General features: G+C 42.2%; 1 protein-coding gene across 2 annotated transcripts in view; it reads left to right on the top strand.

Annotated features, from left to right (window-relative positions):
* The first annotated feature begins 457 nt into the window (after positions 1 to 457).
* The window catches only part of LOC135548814 (gamma-aminobutyric acid receptor subunit gamma-2), a 66,841-nt gene continuing 40,465 nt past the window's right edge, over positions 458 to 26,833 (top strand). For both annotated transcript variants that reach the window (XM_064978759.1, XM_064978757.1), the window contains exons 1-6: positions 458 to 870; positions 7,646 to 7,788; positions 11,972 to 12,039; positions 22,397 to 22,617; positions 23,228 to 23,310; positions 25,053 to 25,190. In XM_064978759.1, coding sequence (XP_064834831.1) covers positions 755 to 870; positions 7,646 to 7,788; positions 11,972 to 12,039; positions 22,397 to 22,617; positions 23,228 to 23,310; positions 25,053 to 25,190 — 769 coding nt within the window. In that variant the 5' untranslated portion in view covers positions 458 to 754. The remainder of the gene's footprint in view (positions 871 to 7,645; positions 7,789 to 11,971; positions 12,040 to 22,396; positions 22,618 to 23,227; positions 23,311 to 25,052; positions 25,191 to 26,833) is intronic.

Genomic DNA, 26,833 nt, shown 5'->3' with positions numbered 1-26,833 from the left:
ATAATAGGTTTGCAATCGCAAGCGGAAACCTGGGGGGGAGCTGTCCGTGGTGCTGAAAGCAAAACCGTAGGGGATCTGTACATGGTGGCAACGAGTCGCGTAGGCTATAGCCTAGATTACATTTTCAGCTCAGTAAAATACATGTTGCTACCATTGTTTACTATGTGAAAGATTTAGCTATAGCATACTTCTTACCGCCATATCAGCTGTTTGCTGAATCTATTTAGTACCACCCAATTGAATACACGTCTGTCGGACGCTCAAACCTGCCAAACTAAACATTTTATGCGGCATTTCTAGTCTAGCAAAATAGCAACCAAAACGATTTAGGGTGCATATTTTAAGGATAGTAGCAAGCTAAGGTTTATGTTCATCTCTCCACATATCTTCTTCCGCGCGATGAAACCACGCATGTGTTGATCTGTGCTGCAGCAACGTGCATCCGTTCCTCTTTGACCCCAGAGTTAATCTGCATTCAGACTGACGATCCAATATAATTCTCAGATTTGGGATATTAGGCTATTCCGGAACCGTTGTATTTATGTAGTTGTTACTATTATTTCGTATGATCGGTCAAGCTTGCTTCGATTCAATCAGTTTTGTGACCGTTTTCCTAAACACTGCAGCAGGTCTACAATTTCCCAAACCGAATGCTAACGCGAGCCGCTTATGCTATTCGCGTAATGTATCACCGTGAGGATAGACAGTGAATAAGGGGACCCGTCCATCTGCAATAAAAGAAGAGGAAAAGAAGATGGTGATAATGGCTCCTAAAAATGTAGCATCTAAATGTTCGACAGCGATGGTGAATGCTTCCTTCCCTGTGAAGCTATTTCTCTGGGTGTTTTTATTCGCTCATCTTCCTACAAGGTAAGGCTTTTATTAAAATGCAGACACCAGATACATGTATGGCCGGGCGAATATGTTTTTTTTTGCTTCCTAGAATGAGAGCCCAGCCCAGTTATTTCAATATGTTATGTTTTCTCGAATCTTCGTCTTATGCTTTCTCTCAGACACGATCATACACTGTCGCTTATTCTAGGGGCTTGTTACAGAACCAGAACTCGTTTAGTTAGGCTACGTGTCAACCATTGTTTTCACACATTGTAATGATATGTTAACAGGTTGGTTAGGTAGTGTTGGTCCCGCCATACGAGTTCACTGTAATGTTTAACGTGATTCCAATAGAGCCGTTTCTGGGGAGGATCTGCAGGATGTCCATTATTTCCATGGGTGTATTCGCTGTAGAAGGAATATAATCACGGTTCTGTGGGCTACTGGGCAATGCTATTCAGATCTGAATAATATTTAAAGCCATTGCCATGAACAAATATGTATTAAATAGCATACTATATCTATATATTGAACCATTGTAAATGTAAGCTACTTTTTGCATGTACTGTGTACCCTAATTGCACATGTGAAGACCTGGTGAAGGCATAGTCTATTGATGTATGTTCCTTATGTTCCAAGATCCAAAGCATCACCATTCCCAGCATGTTTTTAAGGTGATGGACTGTGACTACGACCACCCTGATGTCTTAACGTTTGAGAATATTATACTGATTCACTGCCAACTCCTGAATCTGTGGAAAGAAAATGCTCAGTTGACTTGTCACGAAAAGGCAGCCATTTGCACCAAGAGAATATGAACACTTGAGAAGGAAGCAGATGGTTTAAGGGCTCACATCGCTTCTGTCTTGTGTGCTCCTTGAGGGTGAGAAATGGAGGGTGATAGATCAGTGTTCATTCAATCACCATCGTGGAAAATGTGACCATGGAGCTCTCTGGCCCAGATTAAAATGTCTGCACTGTGTGCGCAATTGTATTCACACATATTTCAGCCTTTATTAACGTGATTCAACCCTAATTTAAAAGGATTCTGTGGTTAAGAGTTCCGAAATGTACAGTAGGATCTGTATATGCATCTGGGTACTTTGGTTATGTCATATCACAGATCACATGAGCATGTTAATTAGATGCGTGACATGTAATGAACACCTTGATTGCGGCTCATGTTTATCAAAGAAAGACACCGTAAAGATGCATTCTAGTTAGTAAATTCTAGGAGGAATACTTACATGTTACATACATAGACACCTGTGAAAGAACAACACTGTATTGGCTGTCAAGGCTAGGTACAACATAAGGTTTGGCCTGTCCCTGCAAAAGGCATAGGGATTTTATTTTGACACATTTATTTGAAGGGTATAGTTGCTACTACAATTTCCTTACTAGCTATTTGAATTTCAATACTGACTATGACCTATGAAACCACTGTTAGGATCAATAAGATATTCATAACAATAAGATACTCATACAGTAAGATACTCATAACAATAACAAACTTCCGATCCAACTATTTGGTTTACAGTATACTGGGCCATGCTCCACGACCACCCATAGTTCACTGTTGGTAGAATCGGCACCCAGGGGAAACAAATGCCCTCTGATGTAATCCCCAGGAAGTATCTGTAAACCCAGGAAATGCCAAGGCCTTGCCAGCATGAAGTAGTGTCACAATGAGAGACTACATGTAGCCTAGTGGCCCTCCCTTGGACCCCACCCCACCCAGGCATTTTGTGTTGTGATGTCTCTGATTTCAAAAGGCCAATAGATCATCACAGGTCAGGTAATCTGTGTTGAGTGGATTATCACAATATGATTATTAAGCCATGCCCTTACAGTGCTGGATTAAGGTGGGCCCTAGGCCAGAGGCATAGAAAACAATAGGTGTATTAAGCTGTATCACGTTGGTGTGCCTTATCAAATAAATGTGTCGTGTTTGATACATTATGCAACCATTTCAGGCAATCACACTGTTCCTACACCATGTACTAACTAGATGGTCAAGTCAGAGCTCCAGTACAGCAAAAACTCAGCATGGCGCTACTGTCAAAATATCTATTGTTAATTTGCTCCTCTCAATGTGTCCTCTCGCTGTATACTCTCTTTCATCTCACTTGACATAGTCAACAATGCTGGATGTATGTTGGACAGGTTGAATAGCCTTTTGTTAAAGATGACAACAATACACAACTACAGTATGGCATATGGAGGACATTTGTCAATGGGCTAATAGGAACCAAGGGCTTAAGTCAAGTAAGTCACTGTATGGGCATGCCAGAACCAATGCCCTGGGTTGGAGCCCATGTTGCCCATTGTGTTAAACTGGCCCTGATCATAGCATCTGTTGCTATCAGAATGTCTATGTTATAATGACCTACAGGTGTCTCACGTCTCTACAGGGCAAAACTTCAATGAAGTGGCTGGCTCTTTCTGTTTTCTTTGATGGGAGGAATTGGAGATAGAAAGGCCTGTAGGTTTGGCCATGCACATCTATTTATGTGCTTTGGGTATGTCTGCCTTATTTTGGGAACACATTTTTACAATTGTTCACAAAATATTAAGAGATGAAGCTTCTCTCTCCCTGGTTGAAAGCATTTATATGTGAAGAATGTAATGTCATATATAGGTAATGTAATGTAATATATAGGTAATGTAATATATAGGTAATGTAATGTCATCTAATGTATAGGTAAAACCTTTACTTCTCCGCCATGACTCAGAGTTTGTTCTCTCAGATACCCATGGGGGAAATGTGAGGACAATTTTAGATTCTGGGATACGACTGTGATTTGGGTCTCAGTGTTGAACTGATAACACATGTAGCCAGGACCTTCCAGTCAGTATTAAAATAATCCTGAAGTAGGACCATAGGGATTTATATATGCTTTTACATTAGACACTTCATTTTCCTGGTGCATAAGATACCGCTGACTGTGAGGTATCTCAGGATGGTCACTGCTGTGTTAGCCTGCGGGTAGTGTTTTACAATGATCCTGAAAGACACTGAATACGGGCCGCTGGTCCTATTCTTAATCCTAAAAAGCAAGTTTATTTTCAAAGGGCACAGGGCATAAGCCTACTGTAGTGGGTAAACTGAGGATGATACTGGGAAAAGCATTTATATAACCTACTTCCTTAAATTCCCACCTGCATGACACTTAATGTGTAGGGAATTACAGTAGGCCTACGTAGTCCCATCTTTCAATTGAACTGTTCTGTTTTAACCTATCAGCTTTCAGGCCTTCCAGGATTCTGCTATCACTTTTGTTTTGTTTCAGAATTCCCTGCATGTTATGGGAGGGCTTGCACATTCTACCCGTCACTGTACTATTTCCATAAAAAAATCTGTTAGTCACAATATTATCGCAGAAAACTGACAAAAATAAAGCTTGCAATTTCAACCAATCGCCGCACATTTACAGCAGAACATGGTTCAATCAAGCGACTCGTCAACAAACGTTTTCCTTCATCAACGCATTTTTTGCGACAAATTGGACAAAACCATTGCATATTTCCATGCAAAAATGTCAGAATTGCTGCAGCAAAAACATTTTTGCCCGCAAATATCACAAAAAATCCCAGAGAAATCCTGGAGGGACTGAGCTTCAGTGTGTTATTGGATTTTGTCTTGGATTTGCCATCTTCTGCTAGCTAGTTGTCACGTTCTGACCTTAGTTCCTTTGTTTTGTCTTTGTTTTAGTCTGGTTAGGGCGTGAGTTGGGGTGGGCAGTCTATGTTCCTTTTTCTATAATTTGGGATTTCTGTGTTTGGCCTGGTATGGTTCTCAATCAGAGGCAGCTGTCAATCGTTGTCCCTGATTGAGAACCATACATAGGTAGCCTGGTTTCACTTTTGAGTTGTGCATGATTATTTCCTGTTTAGTGTTTTTGTCATTCACCTTACGGGACTGTTTGTTTGTTATTTAGTGTTTTGTTCAGTGTTCTAGTACTTAATTAAAAGCTATGCACACTTACCACGGTGCGCATTAGTCCTCCGATCCTTCCTACTACTCCTCTTCGTCAGTTCCCTCACAAACCTATGTATAAGTCTTCTGGTGCTTTTTTCTTATCTGAACTGTTTATACAAATGAAACCAAGCGTCTTGTGCCTCTCAAATTGGCCTAATCTGCCCTAGGTTTTATATCATCATTGTTTATTTAGTTATTTAACCTTTATTTGTCCAGGTTAGTCTCATTGAGAACATCTCTTTTTCATTTTTTTTTATTGTTGGTAAAAAAATCCTCATGTTTCTAATCGGTCTGATTCCATTTAGTTAGGATCATCTGAGTCCACGAATATCGCTGCTGCAAGAGGTGAGCTAATCAGGGCAGGCCACCACAGGTCAGTTGATCTGTCACTAATAGCTCTGTGTCCTCAGGACAGGGCACCGGGTGGGAAGCCATTTTACAAAATCTCTGCTAAACTGCAATCTCACTCTCCATGAAATGAACAAACATAGGCATTTTCACCTTGCTCCACCAGGGATATCCTAGTACCTTCACTATAGCAATAACACAGAAAGTGGTATGAGGACCTCCATTAAGGCAGTTTGTGTTATTGTATTTCATTAAGATTGTGCTAGCTAGCATAATGAGTCTTCATTAGGTGTAATGATTGTAAGAATGGCGACTAGTGATTGCCTAGTGTCTTGTGTGTGGTTGGCTGCATGGGAAGAGAGTTCGGAGGGCCGTGCCAGCATTAGCCACAGTCACAAACACAGGGAAATGATAGTTTACGGAAATGTGACATACTATCAACAGGGAAGCAGGGATTTTTCAACATGATAGTATTATGCTCAAGAGACCATTTTAAGTATACATCGAAATTACCACCGCCTTTTTGTGACATTTGAAATTATGGTTTAGTCACTGATTTGGGTGTCATAAATGTATATTGGTATTTGATTAATTATTGGTTCTGATAAACATTTAATCAGGCAGCATATTTAACAGTACTCAAGTAACCTGCATTTTCAAATACATCCTAAATGGTTTCACGAAGACCGTGTTTCACATGCTGACATTTGAGTTCTCTTTTCATCATATGATGCAACCACCGTAAAGGACAATTTAAACATTTGAGTATACAATAGGAAACAGCCCTCTTGTGGTTAGCTAGGCCCTTCTCAATAGAGGTAGCTACAATAACATTAGTGCACTCCAGTGCACTCCAGCATCACACTCTAGCTTGGACATATGATGGGCCTCCCTTTACCAAATGAACCACTGATACTTCAAATCTGTCTGAGGTACATGCACAGATTTCTCTGTCACCCAGCCACTTCTGGAGGACTTCCATTGACAGCACAGAGTTCTGTTAAAACCGAGCAACAGCACCTGAACGCCATTGGCTCAACTCTGTAGTAGATTAAAACCCACAGATCTAAAATGTTCATTCTATTTCAACGTACATTCTAGTTCTATGATTTGAATCAGATCCATTTACAGTGTCCAAGATAGCCCAAAAAGATCCAAGCCGTCCTGAATCCATCTATGACGTTTTAATGTGAGGGTGGTGACGCCATATAGGAATATTGAGCACTTAACGCTGCCTGAGGAAGACTGGTAGTCAAAACTCGATATCCTGCACCATACCTAAGTACATGAAAAAGCCATTAGAGAGATATGTGATGTGTGTCTTTTGTTTTTGCACCATGGAAACATTTTTCCAAGCTCAAAAGCCTCTCTGCTCAAAGGGCTTCCGGTGGCTGGCTGTTCTCAAGGTTGTTTTATTATATATCCCTCAGATTCCATGGTTACTGAGTTGGGGTGAGCTCTGGAGCTGTGAGTTTTGATACAATCTATATCCTTCATATTCCATCGTATTGTGCCATTGGCAGTAACAACCTCCCAGAACCCACAATCTGTGTTTGTTAGGCTGATCACACACTTCATGGCAGTTTGTTGCCGTTAGCACTTCTAGATCAAGCTCATCTGTGGTGTACTCCAATGCACCATTATTAGCCTATGCATGTATCCAGCCTCAGTTTCCCAGACCCATTGCAAAACACCTTTTATTCTGCATGCAATTCAGTTAGCTGACTCTTGGCTGAGTGAAGCAAACGTTTATTGTTGATTGTTGAGACATCTTAATGCATTGAGATGTTTTACAGATGTGAGCCAAGTCACAAGACTGACCCTTCTGCTTGAGCACTGAAAAGAGGGCAGCAAACCAAAGAATCCTTTTACAAAATCTCGCAAATGAACACTGTCTGTACCTTGCATTTCGTCAGGGTTCTGGAAGGGTTTTGATAACGGAATTATCTCTCCCCAAACTGGGTTTTTGGGGACTACGGGCACTCTTGGTTGTCTTTACAAAATCTCAGAAGTGGAACAACAGATCAAATGTTTGTACCTTGCATTTATTCAATGTTTTATGAAAGGGTTTTGGTAACGGAACGTTCTCACGTCCAGTTTTTTCCCACAACTGTGTTTTTGGGGACTGTGGCACTATTCATTGCCGTCATCCTCAGTTCCAGCTGCGCTGTGGGACTGGTGTCAGTTTGTGAGGACGTTCATGTAGGGCAACACATAGAGATCAGTGGCAATCAGCAGGAGTTCTGCCCTTTTATTCCGTTTCTGGCTTGTCCTTTGATTTCAACCAGAGGGAAGTGCACATTTGTAAGAACGGAGCCTAAACGCATAGCAAGCTTAGCCTGGCGTGATGTCGTGGTCTTTGCTGTGCTGATGTTGTGGAAAGTTTCTGATTTTCCCTCTTTTCATTTGACCTCGCTGCTTATAGTGCTGGTGGAAAAATAATTTATTCATATTTCCTCTGTTCCCATTTTCTCTCCTCAGCTCCATCCAGACTGAAAACGACGATGATGAAGTGACAAACAAAACTTGGGTGTTGACTCCCAAAGTGTACGAGAGCGATGTCACCAACATCCTAAACAGCCTACTAGATGGCTACGATAACAAACTGCGACCAGATATAGGAGGTAGGTGTCATATCAACGCACATTGATTGGCTGCTGCTGCTGCTATGGCTGCCCTCCCCGTTACCAATCTCCATTCTCATCAACATCGTCAACACAAGCTAATGAGGGAAGAACAGACACCATCATCACTGATAGCATCGTCAAAGACAGCCTTCTCATTTCAATGAGCCTATTCAGACTACAGACCATAGGCCCACCACAGTATGACTCATGTAGCATTGTTATGCAGAGGCAGCGTCAGCTGTGAAACCTGGACGGGCTGGTAATGCATCATAGGCCTATTAGCATTGTCCGTCACTGCACTGCTGTGGGCCAAGTATAGAGCCAGTGAAGTAGCTTTCTCTCCCTTCACTTTGACTGGCAGCTGGGCTCAGCTCCCATGTTCAGACAGAGAATGCATATATACGGGTGTAAGATCTTAATTTGACCCGTATCGTCGCAGGAAAATTATTCTGCAGCGACAGGATTTGAATGTTTAGTCCATAATGTTGCATGATCAGTGGTTAGGCTACGAGCTGACCAAAATTAGGCTACGAGAAAAGTGCAATAATGTTAATGCAACTGTGCGTTAGTGTAGGTGTTCAGTGAATTTGTGTATATATATATAACAGAGTGATCAATTAAGATCCTACATCTGTAGCTGTAGTATATCTACACTCTTAGAAAAAAATAGTTCTAAAAGGTTTCTTCGGCTGTCCCCATAGCAGAAACCTTTTTGGTTCCATGTAGAACCCTTTTTGGTTCAAGTTATAACCTTTTTGGGTTCCATGTAGAACCCTCTGTAGAAAGGGTGGATCCCAAAAGGGTTTTACCTGTAACCATAAAGGGTTATTCAAAGGGTGCCCTTAAAGGTTCTAGATAGCACTTTTGTGTACTGAGGCAGCCGCCACCATCTTACCATCAAACATGATCTGATTTTGCACCCTGTCATGTTCTCCCATACTGTCAGAGTTACACAGATACAGTGGTGGAAAAAGTAACCAATTTTCATACTTAAGTACAAGTAAAGATACCTTAATAGAAAATGACTCAAGTAAAAGTGAAAGTCACCATTAAAATACTACTTGAGTAAAAGTAAAAAAATATTTGATTTAAAATAATAAAATATTTGATTTAAAATAATACCCGTATCAAAAGTAAAAGTATAAATAATTTCAAATTCCTTATGTTAAGCAAACCAGACCGCACAATTTTCTTGTTTTTGTTTTATTTACGGATAGCCAGGGGGAAATTTACAACAAAGCCTGTGGGTTTAGTGTGTCCGCCAGATCAGAGGCAGTTGGAATGCTAGCACATACCCATAGACTTCCAGTCATTGTGCTAACGCTAGTTAGTCATTTCTCTAGCGCTAGTCAGCAACTTCCTTCAAACTGCACACGGAGACATAAAAATGGTCTCCACCAGTTCATCTGACTCTGGGGAAGTAGATAAAGGGCTTCATTGCCAAAATCCCGAAGTATCCCTTTAAGTACTTGAAACCACTGCACAGATACAGTGGGTTATAATTAGCTAACAACAACCAAGAGCGCTTTTTCTCCTCCAAGCACTGAAAACTGGGATTTGGATTCATTGCAGATTGTGCCACAGTTCTTTTGAAGTCCATTTTGCAGCTCATTCAATTGTAATGCTGCTGCAGTCTATGTATAGCAATAGAGCAAACAAGAGAGGTGGACGGGAAAGATATTTTCCTTTCCTCGATTTATGATATCACAAGGGCACAGGCTGGATTGTCGTTATGGGTGAAAATAAATGGTGTGGTTCATGGAGTGCAGGTATAAACAAGATATAATATGGAACCATCCTGGAGTGAAATGAAATCAGACATCCAAATGGACGTACTGATAGTTTGCTTCATTTATATTGTTTTGCTTCGGGCTTTACACGTCATTGCACCTTTGATGAGTATTCCCAGGATGTAGAAGTATAAGTTTGTTTATATAACCACATTAATGTTATCATTCTAAAAAGTGGTGGGGAATGTCTTTATTTAATTTAGTGTGCCACCATATTTTGAGTGTTTTTCAAAGACTCTCTCTCTCTCTCTCTATATATATATATATATATATAATACTGCTCAAAAAACACTAAAATAACACATCCTAGATCTGAATGAATGAAATGTTCTTATTAAATACTTTTTTCTTTACATAGTTGAACGTGCTGACAAATCACACAAAAATGATCAATGGAAATCAAATCTATCAACCCATGGAGGTCTGGATTTGGAGTAACACTCAAAATTAAAGTGGAAAACCACACTACAGGCTGATCCAACTTTGATGTAATGTCCTTAAAACAAGTCAAAATGAGGCTCAGTAGTGTGTATGGCCTCCACGTGCCTGTATGACCTCCCTACAATGCCTGGGCATGCTCCTGATGAGGTGGCGGATGGTCTCCTGAGGGATCTCCTCCCAGACCTGGACTAAAGCATCCGCCGACTCCTGGACAGTCTGTGGTGCAACGTGGCGTTGGTGGATGGAGCGAGACATGATGTCCCAGATGTGCTCAATTGGATTCAGGTCTGGGGAACGGGCGGGCCAGTCCATAGCATCAATGCCTTCCTCTTGCAGGAACTGCTGACACACTCCAGTCACATGAGGTCTAGCATTGTCTTGCATTAGGAGGAACCCAGCACCAACCGCACCAGCATATGGTCTCACAAGGGGTCTGAGGATCTCATCTCGGTACCTAATGGCAGTCAGGCTACCTCTGGCGAGCACATGGAGGGCTGTGCGGCCCACCAAAGAAATGCCACATGACTGACCCACTGCCAAACCGGCAGGGTAGCCTAGTGGTTAGAGCGTTGGACTAGTAACCGGAAGGTTGCGAGTTCAAACCCCCGAGCTGACAAGGTACAAATCTGTCGTTCTGCCCCTGAACAGGCAGTTAACCCACTGTTCCCAGGCCGTCATTGAAAATAAGAATTTGTTCTTAACTGACTTGCCTGGTTAAATAAAGGTAAATGAAAAATAAATAAAAACCGGTCATGCTGGAGGATGTTGCAGGCAGCAGAACGTTCTCCACAGCGTCTCCAGACTCTGTCACGTCTGTCACATGCTCAGTGTGAACCTGCTTTCATATGTGAAGAGCACAGGGCACCAATCTTGGTGTTCTCTGGCAAATGCCAAACGTCCTGCACGGTGTTGGGCTGTAAGCACAACCCCCACCTGTGGACGTCGGGCCCTCATACCACCCTCATGGAGTCTGTTTCTGACCGTTTGAGCAGACACATGCACATTCGTGGCCTGCTGGAGGTCATTTTGCAGGGCTCTGGCAGTGCTCCGCCTGCTCCTCCTTGCACAAAGGCGGAGGTAGCGGTCCTGCTGCTGGGTTGTTGCCCTCCTACGGCCTCCTCCACGTCTCCTGATGTACTGGCCTGTCTCCTGGTAGCGCCTCCATGCTCTGGACACTACGCTGACAGACACAGCAAACCTTCTTGCCACTGCTCGCATTGATGCCCCATCCTGGATGAGCTGCACTACCTGAGCCACTTATGTGGGTTGTAGACTCCGTCTCATGCTACCACTAGAGTGAAAGCACCGCCAGCATTCAAAAGTGACCAAAACATCAGCCAGGAAGCATAGGAACTGAGAAGTGGTCTGTGGTCACCACCTGCAGAACCACCCCTTTATTGGGGGTGTCTTGCTAATTGCCTATAATTTCCACCTGTTGTCTATTCCATTTGCACAACAGCATGTGCAATTTATTGTCAATCAGTGTTGCTTCCTCAGTGGACAGTTTAATTTCACAGAAGTGTGATTGAATTGGAGTTCACATTGTGTTGTTTAAGTGTTCCCTTTATTTTTTTGAGCAGTGTATATGAGAGAGAGAGAGAGAGAGAGAGAGAGAGAGAGAGAGAGAGAGAGAGAGAGAGAGAGAGAGAGAGAGAGAGAGAGAGAGAGAGAGAGAGAGAGAGAGAGAGAGAGAGAGAGAGAGTAGGTAGGTAGGTAGGTAGGTAGGTAGAGCATTCAGTTCAGGGTATGGTAAAGTTTATTTTCAGCACCATGGGCAGCTAACACCATACCATAATTTCAAACTCATACACACTAACTGCTACAGCACCACAAGCTAAATAGCCTTGACGTAAGATAGACAGAAAGATAGACATCAACAACACCTAAACACAGAATACCCGTATCGTTCATCGAATGTGCATCATTACACTTGTTTTTTCTTCTTTCAGTCAAACCAACCGTGATCCACACAGACATGTTTGTGAACAGTATCGGCCCAGTAAATGCTATCAATATGGTGAGTATACTCGTCCTCTCTCTCAAATTGCACTCTGATGCTACAGTAATATTTTATCTCGGTAGCTGGTGAATTGTTTTTGTTTATCGTCTCATCATTGCACTTCGATACATTTGATACATTTGGTGTCAATGAATGACATAATTGTGTTGTGCGTGTGTTGCTTTCATGTCATAACTTGAGGTGTAGCATACATAAAACTTGAGATAATATGTCCTCATTCCTGCTCAAGGTAAAATCATGGCTTTTGTTGCATTTCCTTGGCTATGGTTGTCGGATAAACATATAGAATTAAATGGAGTAGGCCCATACAAACTTGACGGAATAAGCTATTTGTTGCTATTTGTAGACGGAGTACAGGCATTAAGCTGGGCTGTAAAAATAGGACAGGATGGGTATGGCTTGAAGAGCTTGTACTCTAACTGAAATCCCTACTGAGGATCATATTTCATTGTAATTCTGCACAACAATCTCTCATCTCCATCATCGGCGAGCACCAGGCCACAGAAAGTCTTAACACAAGTGTGGCTCTTTTACTCTCATCACAGGGTTAAGTCAATGTCTTGATCTCCTGTTAATCACCTTGAGGCTGTGTATGTGTGCGTTGTGTGTTTGTGTGCATGCACATGCATGTGTGAAGACCACATTGATTACTGTACATTTCGAGGTAATCAGTGCTGTAGGTACGTACACATTAAATCACATGGCTGTTGTTGAGGACATTGTGGTGAGGATACAAGCTTTTCTAAAGAGAAGAGGATAATGGGTCGACTGATGATGCAGGGGTGTCTCAAAGCATGAACATAATGGTGAATAGTATGGTATGCACTAGGACTACTCACTCTGCCAGAGCTCTTAGGATCGTCCGTTTGGAGCGAGGCCTGCTTGGGTGGGTTGTCAGTTGAAATGTCCTGTACAAAGATAGTTTCAATGTTTTTGTTGTCATATGAATGCTTTCTTCCAGGTTCATTCTCGACAATGCAACAACAATAATAAATAATAAAATAAGAATATCAACATAAAGTAAATGGCTAGTAGAATAGAATAGACATTGTAGCACAAGTATAATTACAGGAAGACACCATTTATAGTCCAATATTTACACGTGTCAGGGGGGATTGGGTGAAAAAGGTTTAAATTGTACGGTATTAGTAATAGTAAATAAGAGTCTGATGGCTGTAGTTGTGATGTGTGTGTAACATGCATGTATATATGGGTGTGTGCGTGAGTGAGTGCATGTGAGTGCATGTGTGCTAAGGTGGTCAGTCCAGTTCAAGTGTTTAGCAGTCTGATGGCTTGTAGATAGAAACTGTCTCTCAGCCTGTTGGTATCAGACCTCATGCTCCAATATCGTCTGATTGGTGGTAAGGGAGTGAAGAGCTCATGGCTGGGGTGTGTCGGGTCTTTGATGATGTTGGGGGACTTCCCAACACACTGTTTCGAGTAGCTGTCCTGAATGGGTTAGAACACATCCCCAGTGATGTACAGGACCATCTTCACCACCCATACCAGACCGTGATGCAACTGGTCAGGACGCTCTCCATGGTGCAGCTGTAGTATTTGGAGAGGACCAGTGGCGGCATGCCACATTTCTTCAGCTGTCTTAGGAAGTAGAGGCGCTGTTGCGCTATGAGAGAAAAATGACAAGATTATGTTATAATGCATTGAATAGCTACGACGAGTACTCTCTCACCTGTGTCTATGGGACTGAGTTGGGCCTCTGGGGGCTTGCGCTGACAATTGAGTTACAGCCTGCATTCCATAGACAAGATGTGGTGGGTATAACCGAGATTGCGATAGCCTAGGAGCAGAACAATCCCTCATTGTTCCTCTTCATTCTTGTATTTGGGAAACTAAACCGGATGGGGTTAAAACAACACCATGTGCAGATAAGCACGAGATGAACCCAAAGTGGCATATGATGCCCCATGATCTGCGTGGGAGGGGTGGAACCAGCCATGACTAAGCATTCTTAGTGTCAGCTATATAAGAACCCGGATTGCTCTGTAAAGTTTAAGCTCTCTGCAACACACACTTTGGAGTGTGTGGTCGACCAGCTACATTATTGCAATAATTTATCAATATTAAATAAAGATGATTTTTTAAATAATTGACAAAGTCTCAGTATACATGACTTTCACGGTTTTGCCCTCTTGACAAAAGTGGTGGTGTTGTTGGTCCATGTTAAGTGGATGCAGAGGAACTTAAAACTGCTGACTCTCTCTACTGCAGTCCCGTTGATGTGGATCGGGGCGTGTTCCCTGCTCTGCTTCCTGATGTCAACAATCGACTCCTTTGTTTAGCTGATGTTGAAGGAGAGGTTGTTGTCCTGGCACCAAAAGCCAGTTCACTTACCTCCCCCCTATAGGCTGACTTGTCATTATTGGTTATCAGACCTACAACCATGTTGTCGTCAGCAACCTGTCATGGGTGAACAGGGAGTACAGCAGAGGGCTGAGGACACACCCCTGGGGGCCCCTGTGTTAAGAGTTAGTGTGGAGGAGGTGTTGTTGCAATCCTCACAGCCTGTTGTGTTCCCATCAGGAAGATCCAGTTGCAGTGTCCAGACCCAGGGGTCAGAGCTTGGTGTGGAGCTTAGACGGAAGAATAGTGTTACATGCCGAACTGTAGTCATTGAACAGCATTCTCACATAGGTGTTTGTCTTCTCCAGATGTGTTAGGGCTGTGTGAATAGCAATGGAAATGGCATCTTCCATGGATCTGTTGGAGCAGTGGGCAAATTGGAGTGGGTCCAGTGTGCCTGGCATGCTGGCCCTGATGTGGGCCATGACCAGCCTATCAAAACACTTTATGGTGACAGCAGTAAGTGCGACAGGGCGATAGTCATTTAGGCATGTCACCTAGGTTTTCTTGGGCACTGGGACAGGGGCAGGTTTAAGATGTCCGAGAAGACGCCAGCCAGCTGGTCATCACACACTTTGAAGACGCGGCAAAGGATACCATCTGGGCTGGAGGCTTTGTGAATATTTACTCTTTTGAGAGCGAAAGCACCTTGTTGTCCAGAGCAGCGAGAGTCTTCCTGGATTGCTCAATATTGTCTGCCTCAAAGCGAGCATAGAATGTGATAAACGGGTCTGGGAGGGAAGGTTTGGTGGGCACCACACAGCTGGATTTGCCTTTGTAATCCGTGATAGCCTGTAGTCCTTGCCACATGCGTCGTGAGTCTGACTTGTCGGACATCGATTCAAGTTTGAGTTTGTATTGTTTTTTTGCATCTCTAATGGATTTGTTGACCTCGTACCTGGTTGCCTTGTACATTTTGCGTGCCAGCGAGTCATCAGGGTTCGTTCTGATGACATTGAATGCTGCCTTACGGGCTCTCAGCATGGTACGGATTTCTCTGTTCATCCAGGGTTTTTGGTTGGGGTATGTCCGGATTATTGCGAGTACAACATCATCAACACATTCCCTAATGAAGCCTGTGACTGATTATGTATTGTATATTCCTCAATGTTGATAGATGAGTCCTGGGTGGATGAATCTTACAATTAGTATTCTCAAAACAGTCCTGAAGCATTGAGTCTGCCTTCTCCGTCCAGCATCTCAATATTCTTTGTGTTGGTGACTAATACTTAGGAACAGGAACAGAGAGACGTGACCTGATTGGCCAAAGTGGGGGCGGGGGATGGCTTTGTACACATCACGCATGTTTGCGTACACATGGTCCAGCACATTGTTTCCTCTCAAAGGGCAGGATACAGTTGGTGATACTTTGGAAACATTTGTTTTCAATTTGCTTGACTAAAATCTCCCGCGGCAATAAAGACTGCTTCCAGGTTATACATCTAGTTTTGTGTTTAATGTGTCAATGTATAGTTCATGTACATGAATAATCAATTCATTTAATTACTGTTTTACCTTAGCCATGGAATCCCTTGTTTGATATGAGACGGACCTGTTTTTTAAGCAGACGTTTTTCCAACCTAAGTGTCATACGGAATCTGGGCAAGCCCCTTGCCATTTGATTGACAGCCAGCAAGCAGCACCACAAGCGGTGTGTTTTCCCTTTATGAGACAGACAGCCTACAGTATTCGACCTAATAACTATCAGTAGTTAAAACAAATATTTTCAAGAAAGAAACATGTTAGCCGAACAGGTAATGTAGAGGTTATGCATAATACACCACATTACCAAAAGTATGTGGACACTTGTTTGTCAAACATCTCTTTCCAAAATCATGGGCATTAATACGGTTTTGGTCCCCCATTTGCTGCTATAACAGCCTCTACTCTACTGGGCAGGCATTCCAATAGTTGTTGGACACATTGCTGCAGGGACTTGCTTCCATTCAGCCACAAGAGCATTAGTGAAGTCGGGCACTGATGTTGGGCGATTAGGCCTGGCTCGCAGTCGGCGTTCCAATTCATCCCAAAGGTGTTCGATGGGTTTGAGGTCAGGGCTCTTTGCAAGCCAGTCAAGTTCTTCCACACCAATCTCGACAAACCCTTTCTCTATGGACCTTGCTTTGTTCACGGGGGCATTGTCATGCTGAGACAGGAAAGGGCCTTCTCCAAACGGTTGCCACAAATTTGGAACCACAGAATCGTCTACTGCCAATGTTTGTCGATGGAGATTGCATTGCTGTCTGCTCGATGTTATATACCTGTCAGCAATGGGTGTGGATGAAATATCTGAATTTGAAAGGGGTCCACATACTTTTGTATATATAGTCTATGTTTTCATTCCAAATGTAGAGTATTGTTTATGAACACGTATTTATATATTGACGTATATTTTACACCAACAATTGTTGTGTATAGAATGCTTCTTTGCTAAATAAAGTAGCTTATTCTTAAAAAAATAAATGCTACAAAGTATGTGATATAAATGTTATACTGATGTACAGGATCAGCAATGCAGGATGGACTGGATTGATTTCTGAGGCTTCATGTACAGTAGGCCTCAATATCCTGACTGTTTGATTATACTTGTTTTTTAGACTGTGAAAGACCATTAGCTCTGAGACATAGATCAGGCTGGGGTGGAATGAGATGGACCCCCCTACTGTGTTGAGAGACAGAGGTGGGAAAGGGAGCAAATTTGAGCTCCCTCTTGGCAAGGCTCAAATGAAAAGGCATGAGAGCCATGTCATTGGCTTTGGGCTGTCTGTTGATTTATATCTTTTTTTATATAGCCTATTGAATTGGCATACGTGTGTTCTGGGTAACAGAGTTGCTTTTTATCTCATTTATGACTCTTTGGTGTGGATTTTGGCTTTATTGTTGGGCTAAGCTTTGTAGAATATGTAATGCCTCTATGCCCTCTCACACACACACAAGTCCCCAGATTTTTCTCTACCCGCACATCACTTTTGAACCTCAGGGCTCTACCGTTCCATAAAACATAATGAAAAAAAATAAAACTGTCAAATATTAATCAAATAAGATACCCCCTCTCTGCCCATCTCTATATTCTCTTTCGCTTTCCCTCTTTTTCTGCCTTTCTCTCTCTCCTCTCACGCTCTCTCTCTCTCTCTCTCTCTCTCTCTCTCTCTCACACTCAATAACACACACACACACACACACACACACACACACACACACACACACACACACACACACACACACACACACACACACACACACACACACACACTGCTCTCCCCTTTCTTCAGTGCTCTATTGAATACCCTTCATATACAGTACCTTCAGAAAGTATTCACACCCCTTGACTTTATCCACATTTGGCTGTGTATGAATTTAAAATGGATAAGATTTAGATTTTTTTTTGTCACAGGTTTACACACAATACTCCAAAAAGTCATAGTGGAATTGTGATTGTAGATTTTTTTTAAATGAAAAGCTGAAATGTCTTGAGTCAATAAGTATTCAGGAGTAAAAATAGCTTAACAAGTCACGTAATATGTTGCATGGACTCTGTGTGCAATATAGTGTTCAACATGATTTTTGAATGATTACCTCATCTCTGTACCCCACACATACAATTATCTGTAAGGTCCCTCAGTCGAGCAGTGAATTTAAAACACAGATTCAACCACAAAGACCAGGGAAGTTTTCCAATGCCTCTCAAAGAAGGGCCCCTGTTGGTAGATGGGTTTAAAAAAGCAGACATTGAATATCCCTTTGAGCATGGGGAAGTTATAAATTACACTTTGGATTGTGTATCAGTACACCCAGTCACTACAAAGATACAGTCATCTTTCCTAACCCAGTTGCCAGAGAGGAAGAAACCCTCTGAGGGACTTGACCATGAGGCCAAAGGTGACTTTAAAACAGTTACAGTTTAATGGCTGTGCTAGGAGAAAATTGAGGATGGATCAACGACATTGTAGTAACTCCACAATACTAACCTAAATTGCAGAGTGAAAAGATGGAAGCCTGTACAGAATAAAAATGTTCAAAAACATGCATGCATCCTGTTTGCAACAAGGCACTAAAGTAATAATACAACAAATGTGGCAAAGCAATTAACTTTTAGTCCTGAATAAAAACGTGTTATGTTTGGGGCACATCCAATACAATACATTACTGAGTACCACTCTATATTTTCAAGCATAGTGGTGGCTGCATCATGTTATGGGTATAATTATAATTGTTAAGGACTGGGGTGTATTCCAGGGTAAAAAAAATCTATTGAATGGAGCTAAGCACAGGCAAAAAGAATCCTAGAGGAAAACTGGTACAGTATACTTTCCACCAGACACTGGGAGATGAATTCACCTTTCAGCAGGACAACAATCTAAAACACAAGGCCAAATATACACTGGAGTTTCTTACTCAGAAGACAGTGAATGTTGCTGAGTGGCCGAGTTACAGTTTTGACTTAAATCTGCCTGAAATTGGTTGTCTAGCAATGATCAACAACCAATATTACATTGTTTGAAGAATTTTGAAAAGAATAACGGGCAAATGTTGCAAAATCCAGGTGTGGAATGCTCTTAGAGACTTACCCAGAAAGAAACACAGCTGTAATTGTTGCCAAAGGTGCTTCTAAAAAAGTATTGACACAGGGGTGTGAATACTTACGGTACCAGTCAAAAGTTTGGACACACCTACTTAATACAGCGTTTTCCTTATTTTTACTATGTTCTACATTGTAGAATAATAGTGAAGACATCAAAACTACGAAATAACACATATGGAATCCTGCAGTAACCTAAAAAAGTCTTAAACAAATCAAAATATATTTTATATTTGAGATTCTTCAAAGAAGCCACCCTCTGCCTTGATGACAGCTTTGCACACACTTGGCATTCTCTCAACCAGATTCATGAGGTACTCACCTAGAAAGCATTTCAATTAACAGGCGTGCCTTGTTAAAGTTAATTTGTGGAATTTCTTTCCTTCTTATTAATGCGTTTGAGCCAATCAGTAGTGTTGTGACAAGGTAGGGGTGGTATACAAAAGATAGCCTTATTTGGTATAAGACCAAGTCTAGATTATGACAAGAACAGCTCAAATAAGCAAAGAGAAATGACAGTCCATCATTACTTTAAGACATGAAGGTCAGTCAATACAGAACCTTTCAAGAACTTTTACATTTTCTTCAAGTGCACTTGCAAAAACCATCAAGTGCTATGATGTAGCTGGCTCTCATGAGGACCACCACAGGAAAGGAGGACCCAGACCCTGCTGCAGAGGATAAGTTCATTCGAGTTAACTGCACCTCAGTTTGCAGCTCAAAAGAAACCACTAATAAAGGACACCAATAAGAAGAATAGACTTGTTTAGGCTAAGAAACACAAGCAATGGACATTCGGCCGGTGGAAATCTGTCCTTTTGTCTGATGAGTACGAATTAGAGATTTTTGGTTCTAGCTGCCAGATGATCTCAGCATGTGTGGTTCCCACCGTGAAGCATGGATGAGGTGTGATGGTGTGGTCGTGCTTTGCTGGTGACACTGTGATTTATTTCGAATTCGAGGCACACTTAACCAGCATGGCTACCACAGCATTCTGCAGCGATACGCCATCACATCTGGTTTGCACTTAGTGGGACTATCATTTATTTTTCAACAGGACAATGACAAAAAACACACCTCCAGGCTGTGTAAGGGCTATCTGACCAGGAAGGATGGAGTGCTGCATCAGATGACCTGGCCTCCACAATCACCCGACCTCAACCCAATTGAGATGATTTGGGATGAGTTGGATCGCAGAGTGAAGGAAAATTAGCCAACAGGTGCTCAGCATATGTAGAAACTTCTTCAAGACTGTTGGAAAAGCATTCCTCTTGAAGCTGCTTGAGAGAATGCCAAGTGTGTGCAAAACTGTCATCAAGGCAAAGGGTGGCTACTTTGAAGAATCTCAATTATAAAATAGATTTTTATTTGTTTAACACTTTTGCTTACTACATGATTCCATATGTGTTATTTCATAGTTTTGATGTCTTCACTATTTGTCTACAATGTAAAAAATAAAGAACAACCATTGAATATTTTTTAACCTTTATTTTACTAGGCAAGTCAGTTAAAAACAAATTCTTATTTACAATGACGGCCTAGGAAAAGTGTGTTAACTGCCTGTTCAGGGCAGAACGACAGATTTGTACCTTGTCAGCTCAGGGATTTGAACCTTCAACCTTCCGATTACTAGTCCAACTCTCTAACCACTAGGCTACCCTGCTGCCTAGTGAATGAGTAGGTGTGTCCAAACTTTTGACTGGTCCTGTATGCACATTAGACATTTCTATAGATATGTTACATTTCCAAAATGTATGGGATATTATGGGATTTTGTGTGTAGATGGGTGATAACAGAAATATGTTAAATCCATTTTGAATTCAGGCTGTATCAAAACAACATTTTGAATAAGTCAAGGGGTATGATTACTTTCTGAAGGCCCTGCATGGATGTAACTGACAAAATAAAGGAAACACTTGTGTAAATTAAGGATTCAATGTATATTGAAAGCAGGTTTTTCCACACAGGTATGGTTCCTGAGTTAATTAGGCAATTAAAATCCCATCATGCTTAGGATCATGAAGAGTTCTCAGTGACTTTGAAAGAGGGGTCTCAAAGGCTTATAGGGGTGTTCAAGGGTGTGTGTGTGTGTGTGTGTGTCTCGGTCACCAGATCTCAACCCAATTTAGATTCCGGGGTGGATCTGAGACAGACTTTTTCCACAACCATCAACAAAACATAAAATTATGGAATTTCTCATTGAAGAATGGTGTCTCATCCCTCCAATAGATTTCCAAACACGTGTAGAATCTATGCCAGGGCGCATTGATGCTGTCCTGGCAGCTTGTGGTGGCCCCAAGCCAGGAGGATGAGAATGAGGGGAGGAGGAGAGAGAAGGACTGGAGGAGTTGTGAGAAGCGGAGGATGTTACCTGTATTTCCCTAGCCCTGTTGAATGGGAGACAGTGATCACTGCAGAAAACACTTTTCAGGGAGGTTATGAGGCTAGATAATGTTACTGCTTTACAATGGAAAGTTAAGATCACTTTATTTGTCAATTGCACACAAGATCCAACCGAAATGTGACTTTCACTTTTAAACCAACCCCTCCGAAAGACACACACAGGTTTTGGAGAGATCCAGTGGGCTGCCACACTGGGCACCCAGGGAGCTGTTATTGTGGGGGCTTAAGCGCCTTACTCAAGGGCACAACAGCAGGCAATGACTTCTAGGATTTGATACCCTCTGGTTGCCAGCTCACTTCCCAACAGATTTTTTCCTGTCAGACTCAGAATTCAAACTGGCAAGCCTCCAGTTGCTGGCTCGCTAAGCTACCTGCCACCCCAGGGAAGCCATTCTTTGCCCCGTTAAACATTTCAATTTCAGGTTGAGATGGTCCAGTTCAGCACCACTATTTCATCAGGACAAAGGATTCATGGCCTGAAAGGAAGCCATTTTTCTTAGAGAAAGTGCTCTTCCAACATATGGCAGGCAGCATTACGCTTCAATGTCGTTGTCAAACTGCCCCCAGAAGAAACGGTTTTGGTGGAACCTGGAGAGTGATTTGTAGTAACAGTTCTGGATGACTCTCGTTCCTGTTCAGGGTCTCAGGGCACTCGAATCTAGTTAAGGATCCCAGGGTGCTCAATGGTCATGTTTTTATTTCAACACAGACATTAACATGTATATAAAGGATGACTGTGGATGGAATTCATTCAAAACTGCCATAGTGATGGGCTTTGTGTCTTTTGGCACAAAGCCCAATAGTTTATGAACTACTGCCTGTGCACGTCGTTCTGATTCTGAAATGGGATACATCTACCAGTGAGGGTTGTCTACATTGTGGTAGTAGCAGGTTGTTACAGTAGCAAAAACATTCTCTGATCTCATTTGGCCTTAGGAGAAATAGCTACTGCGTAATACCGCGATGCCGGTTTGATTGAATCGAGCCTGTGTTGTTGTTCTTTTTCCGCAGGAGTATACCATCGACATCTTTTTTGCCCAGACGTGGTATGACCGGAGATTGAAGTTCAACAGTACCATGAAGGTCCTGCGTCTCAACAGCAACATGGTGGGCAAGATCTGGATCCCCGACACCTTCTTTCGCAACTCCAAGAAGGCCGACGCCCACTGGATCACCACGCCCAATCGCATGCTTCGGATCTGGAACGATGGACGGATACTTTACACACTGCGGTGAGATTTCCAATGAAGAATCACCGATGGATGACCCTGACACAAATGAGGGAACAGAGACTGTTTCCAGTTGACTGTATCTGACAGGCGGTAGTTCTCTATCGGCACTGGTTGAGCTTTGGACCACGTTAATTATCCTAATTTGGTGCCCCCGGTTAAGGAAGAAGAGTAGCTTCAGCCTGGCAGTACTGATGTGGTCTAGTCTAGAGAATGCAGTGGTCTAGGATGAACGGTATCTACTATCTAGCTAGATAACTCTCTCTCTCATACTGTCTAATTAGTGGAGGAATTATGCTGGACTGTACTCCTCAACCCAGCTGTGATTGATGTTCTCCCAGAATGCAACCACAGTTCATTAATTCGTTAGGGAACTCCAACCTCATCAATGGCTAATTGTATCGTCCTAATGCTGAATAGAATGATACATGACAAAAGTGGATGGATGAGTAATGTCATTATTGCCCATTTTGTCATTTAGAAGGTTTAATGAGCCTGACTTTCAAGTCCACTGAATGGTAGAAATCAGACAGGATTTGTTACAAAACAGAGGTATGACGCTTTGTTGACAACCCCAACCAGCACAGTAAGTGGTGTGTCTTTCTGTTTGCAGGTTGACTATTGATGCCGAGTGCCAGCTTAAACTGAACAACTTTCCAATGGATGAGCACTCCTGTCCCCTGGAGTTTTCAAGCTGTGAGTCTGGCCATATGCTTTCCACTACCCCACCGTCTCGCTCACTCTCTCTCTTGCTCACACACACTCTATATATCTCTCTGCATGGCGTCCACATGCCCACTTCCAACTGCAACAGCAGTGGCAGCCAAGAACAAGCACCATGCCATGCTGATGAAGACATCAGCACAGTGGACATAATGCTCCCATGTTTTTTCCCCACCTTTTTACTATTGTGAGAAAGGGGGAAAGGAAAGAGACAGCAGTACATTTTGAGAAGGGAGAAGCGATACGTTTTTACATTGACCTCCAAACCGTAGAAGTTTAGATCCAGTGCAGTAGCAGTGGTGGAAAAATTATTCAATTGTTGTACTTGAGTAAAAGTAAAGATACCTTAATAGTAAATAAGTAAAAGTGAAAGTCACCCAGTAAAAAACTGCTTGAGTAAACGTGTAATTTAGAAGGTTTAAAGTATTTGGTTTTAAATATGCTTAAGTATCAAAAGTAAAAGTATAAATCATTTCTTATTCCTTATATCAAGTCAACCAGACGACACAATTTTCTTGTTTTTTACATTTATGTATAGCCAAGGGCACACTCCAACACTCGGACATCATTTGCAAATGAAGCATTTGTCTTTAGTGAGTCCGCCAGATCAGAGGCAGTGGGGATGACCAGGGATGTTCTCTTGATAAGTCTGTGAATTGGAACATTTCCCTGTGCTGCTAAGCATTCAAAATGTAACGAGTACTTTTGGGTGTCAGGGAAAATGTATGGAGTAAAAAGTACATCATTTTCTTTAGGAATATAGTGAAGTAAAAGTAAAAGTTGTCAAAAATATGAATGGTAAAGTACAGATACTCAAAAAAACAGCTTAAGTAGTACTTTAAAGTATTTTTACTTCAGTACTTTACACCGCTATACAGTAGCCAGGCAGGCAGGGTTGGTGAGAGAGACCACAGCCAGAGAAATCAATGTTCCTCATGAGGAGCTGGTGGGGATGGGGTTCGTGGTAATGAGCCTGTAAGTGAGCTACAGATGCACTATGGGACGGTCTTGGGAGAGAGAGAGAGACGTTCCTAAATAGCTCCAGGGCAACAAGAAAGAGAAATGAGAGTTGAAGCCCTAAAAACAGAAGAGAAAAACACATTTAAAATTGATGAAAGCCACAGATGATTCCAGTGGCTGAAATCAGTTTGAAGTGCATTAGCTTCCCTCAGTTGCAGCACACGATGCATATTTTTTTCAGCACGCACTGAGAAAGAGTGCCACATTCACTGCAACCATTTTGTAATGTATCCTGAAAGCATAGCCATGGAAGCATCTTTGGAAGGATAGAATGGCCTTAATGTGGACAGCAGATAAAGACCTTCAAACCTTCAAACCTATGTGTTTAAACATTTAAAAACCCACTACAGCTTGCACTTGGGAAAGTTGAGATGCATTAAATCACCCCATTTAGCATGATGTAGCCCTATGCATTGTTGTTTTCTTCTCTGGACAGAAATCAACAAAGACTTGACTCAAGGTCAGTCGCTATTAGTGTCCAGTCACTATTTAGGATTGCACCGTATGATGTTACTGAATATTCATTGTCCACTTTACATTACAGTGGCCTTAAACCTAATAACCATTGGAGTGTGACAGAAATACATCGTGTAACACATCACCTGTGCAACACATTTTAATATGGGATGAATTCAGTCATAGACCACCAGGTAGTAATGTCCAGAGCTAACGGTCAACCCCTCCCCCCTGTTCAGATGGCTACCCCAGAGAGGAGATAGTGTACAAGTGGAAGAGGAGCTCCGTGGAGGTGGGAGACATCCGCTCCTGGAGGCTCTACCAGTTCTCCTTTGTTGGCCTGAGGAACACCTCCGAGATCGTTAGGACCGTGTCAGGTAATGGTCTCGTTCCTTTTCTCTTTCTCTTTCACTCTGTCTCTCTGAGCTTCCCTGTTCTGAATGTGCTGTGGTTTACCCAAGGAGCCCCCCTTTCTGGCGCATGCAGAGTGCATGATATGTGCACCCTGGTGAATTACTAGGCACCGAGTATTTTAACAGAGGAAAACATCCGCATTATTTTAGGAGACGGTCTGATCCAGAGCGACTCACAGCAGTGAGTGCATACATATTCGTATTTTGTTTTGTGTTGGTCCCCCATGGGAATCAAACCCACGACATTGGCAAGTGCCACGATCTACCTACTGAGCCACACAGGACATTTTGCATGCACACATTGTCTGTTGGCGCATTCCGCTAGAAACAAAGCAGGAAATGAATTAACCTGAGGAAAATGGCTCCTCGGCAGCTAAAGTTTATCAGATGCTGTTTTTAGTTGTTGAATGCTTGATATATGTGGCGGTGTGTTAAGAGGCTTGTATAGAAATGCGTGGATTGGTTGGGTAGTCACTGTGATATTCTTTGGTGTACAGCCTGACAGGGAGCTTTACCTTTGGCCCACACAAAATGGCTGACAAGTTTCCTCTAAAAGGCCAAACCTAAATAGTGACAGTCATGAAGATATAATGCCATTTTAGCAGTTATTTCCCCTAAATGGCAGCTACAGAAGAAGAAGTGATAACCAGAGGAAACACAATCTGTTACAATTATCATGAAACATGGCAAGAATCTTTTTGGCTTCTGGGGGGAGGGAATGCAAATTAAGAAAGATCTTAAAAAGATACTCCATTTATTTAGATGTTTCGCTTAAATGGATATTGATCACGCAGAATGGATCTATATTTCATCTGTTTAGGACTATCTCCCTGGCCTAAAGAAACAGACGTGATTGTATCAGACATGCTTTAGTAGAGCAATTAGGTCTTACATTTTCTTCAGATTACATCTCTGTATATTTCGAAGGCAATTGTTGTTGTACTGAAAGGTACACATGTTGCTATGCTCTAAGACACTTCCGGTTAGTTTTCCATTTACTGCAAAGGGGACATGAAGTACCATTTGAATTACACATATGATTGTTAGGCTACACTCTTAGAAACCTAAACGGGTTCTTCGGCTGTCCCCATAGGATAACCTTTTGAATAACCCTTTTTGGCTCCAAAAGGGTTCTCCTATGGGGACAGCCGGAGAACCCTTTTGGAACCCTTTTTTCGAAGAGTGTACAGATGTTAGATGGCCTATTCATTTCTCAAAAACTCTGTGCCGTGGTCCTAGCTAGTGTTGTGAAAGATGAACTGAATGTCTTTGATGACAACAGATCCAACTCCTTTCGGCATATAGCCGTTATCAGGGAGTTCTGTTTTGAGGCACTCTTTTAAGTAGCCTGTATATCATGTCAACTATTGTAAAGTGGCTGTTCCACTGGATGTCATAAGGTGAATTCACCAATTTGTAAGTCGCTCTGGATAAGAGCGTCTGCCAAATGACTTAAATGTATGTAACTATTGCATGTATAGATAGTGAAATGTAACCCGAACTGTTGAAAGTGTAAAGCTGTGTATGGAGGAGATAAACTGAATGGGCAACCACAGTCATTCAGACCTGTCAGTGTCTGCATGCAGTGTGACAACCTGGCACACCTC

This window comes from Oncorhynchus masou, chromosome 11 (assembly GCF_036934945.1).
Source record: "Oncorhynchus masou masou isolate Uvic2021 chromosome 11, UVic_Omas_1.1, whole genome shotgun sequence".
Taxonomy (NCBI): Eukaryota; Metazoa; Chordata; class Actinopteri; order Salmoniformes; family Salmonidae; genus Oncorhynchus; species Oncorhynchus masou.
This window is presented reverse-complemented; position numbering and strand designations above follow the sequence as displayed.